At 48.8% G+C, this 2,467-nt stretch overlaps 1 protein-coding gene across 1 annotated transcript; it reads left to right on the top strand.

Moving 5' to 3' along the window:
- The first annotated feature begins 728 nt into the window (after positions 1-728).
- Positions 729-1,993, top strand: LOC148031918 (uncharacterized). Its single transcript, XM_087683863.1, has one exon. It carries the CDS (start codon positions 1,130-1,132, stop codon positions 1,991-1,993), a length of 864 nt encoding a protein of 287 aa, XP_087539989.1. The 5' UTR covers positions 729-1,129.
- Positions 1,994-2,467: the final 474 nt, after the last annotated feature.

Raw genomic sequence — 2,467 nt, 5'->3', positions numbered from 1 at the left:
TAGATGGACGCCCCACCAAATAGGGGGGCGTGGCCTATGAGACGAGGCAGAGGACTGTACAGGAGACCCCGAAACGTGTGGCAGTTTGGAACTGCAACGGCTCCCTATGGTCACGACCGGACAGACTTGAGGAGATTTTACCCGACCATGATGTTATATGCCTCACAGAGACACATGAGAGCCCAGAGAGAGGGCTTCTGCGCATTACAAGATTTGAGTGGGTATCTGCATACCGGGCTACTACTAGGCAGAGCACATCTAGGGGCTCAGGAGGGGTGGCAGTTCTATTCCATCAGGGGATACAGAGACATATCCAGTTAGTGAGATGAGATGAGGAGGCCAGTTACATATGGATCAGAGTGCAGATATCAGATGAGAGATGGATCTATATGGCAGTATGCTACTTTTCACCACGAGGGTCCAGATATGCTACTACGCAGGGTGATATTCAGGCCAGAGATTCCCCCTCCCCTTATTCACAGCTCTCAGAGGACATTATTCTGTATTCTAGTTTGGGTGAGGTCTTCCTTATGGGGGACTTCAACGGGCGAACACAGAGCCGACAGTGTGAGAGTTTTGATATGGAGCAGCCAGAGATCATGAGAGCATTAGACCCTGAGGAGTTGGGGATCAGTAGGGAGTCAACAGATACTGGGCCAGACGCCACAGGGTATGGAGGGCATTTACTTGAGCTTGGTAGTAGACATCATCTCGTTATTTATAACGGGATGGCACGATGGCCATATTCAGGAGGTCTTACATGCTTCCCACATGGGGGGGGCAAGAGTATTGTAGATTATCTGCTCGGACCAATCGATGGGATGCATACTATCGAGTCCTTCGGCCTTGGGAGACTTCCACTTGGTGCCGATCACACCTTTCTCAGTTTCTCACTCCTCACCTCATTACCATCACCACCTGCAGATGTCATACCCCACATGCATACTACCATACACTTCACTCATGAGCTCTCACATGTTTACTCACAGCATCTGGAGGAGCACATCACATCACTTGATCCATACGCACCCTTGATACACTGACCACTGATATCACACGCATTCTGCATGATTCTGCTACACTCAGTTTTCCACATCACACATACACGCACCCCCCTCGGACCGGTACCATGCCACAGAACAGGTGGTATGATGATGAGTGCAGAGATCTACGTCGACAGCTACGCGATTTGGAGGCCAGAGGAGAGATCACACATAGACAGGCGCAGAGACGCATGCACCGCTTGACCCGCCGTAAAAAGCGGGAATGGGAGGAGGAGAGATATTGGGATATATACCACCTTCTTATGAGCAGAGATTGTGCAGAGGCATGGAGGCAGATCAGAGAACCACGCTCACCCACACCGATACATGACCCTGCAGTATGGCATGGATATGCACAGAGTTTATATCATGTACCTGCACAGCCGCTGATACCCACACCATGTACACCGAGACCAGGTATTTCATCATTTTTCACCACTAGTATGGTGAAACATGCTATCTCATGGTTACAGCATGGCCGCGCTCGAGACCAGTTTGATCTTCAGGCAGAGCATATTATATATGGCAGAGACATATTGGCTCCACTCATTGCTCACCTCTTCAACCATGCATTGTCTAAGGGGTTCCCTGACTCGTGGACAGAGCACACCATTGTACCTATCCACAAGTCAGGGGATCCTATGGGTCCTAACACATATAGGACCATCATGATTGGGCCAGTTTTGGCCAAACTTTATGGCACGATGATGGAGAAGGAGCTTAGCATGCTGGCAGAGAGAGAAGGCATGCGCACACCTGGACAGGCAGGGTTCAAACGGGCATTTTCTACCATAGACCACATCTTCACTCTCCGTTGTCTGATCGACCAGACACGAGTGAAGAAACAGAGATTGTACTGTTGCTTTGTGGATTTCCGCAAAGCCTTTGACATGGTTCCGAGAGAGAGGCTTTTCAGACGCCTACTTGATCTGGGGTGGATGATGACATGATGTGGGGTATTTATGCACTATATGAGCGGGTTACTGGCAGCCCACTCTCACCGACTCTATTTGGGCTATACATTGATGAGATAGCAGAGTTTATTCAACAGCGAGCCGGTGGAGGTATAGATCTCAGTGGAGCCACAATTCATATCTTACTATATGCAGATGACATTGTGTTGGTCTTAGACTTAGCTCAGGGATTACAGCAGCATTTATTAGCATTGGATGATTTTTGCATACAGAGAGGCATGACAGTGAACCTTGGTAAAACCAAGGTTCTTATATTCCATACATCAGCTCAGATATGCAGACAGAGTATTTTCATGGCAGCAGGAGGGAGTATTGAGGTCACTGGATCATATGTATATTTGGGAGTTACCTTTACAGTAGCTTCAGGGACTTTCTCGATGACACACGCAGCTCGTGACCGCCTCACTAGAGGATACTCAGCATTGGCTCTTATGGAGTGACAGTGTCATC

The sequence above is a fragment of the Lygodium microphyllum genome, chromosome 8 (genome assembly GCF_053477565.2).
Source record: "Lygodium microphyllum isolate KBCC chromosome 8, Lygodium_microphyllum_v1.1.10, whole genome shotgun sequence".
NCBI classification, from domain to species: domain Eukaryota; kingdom Viridiplantae; phylum Streptophyta; class Polypodiopsida; order Schizaeales; family Lygodiaceae; genus Lygodium; species Lygodium microphyllum.
This window is presented reverse-complemented; position numbering and strand designations above follow the sequence as displayed.

Excerpts from the sequence above, each read along its gene's own strand:
- LOC148031918 (XM_087683863.1), top strand. The coding sequence starts at position 1,130 with ATGCCACAGAACAGGTGGTATGATGATGAGTGCAGAGATCTACGTCGA.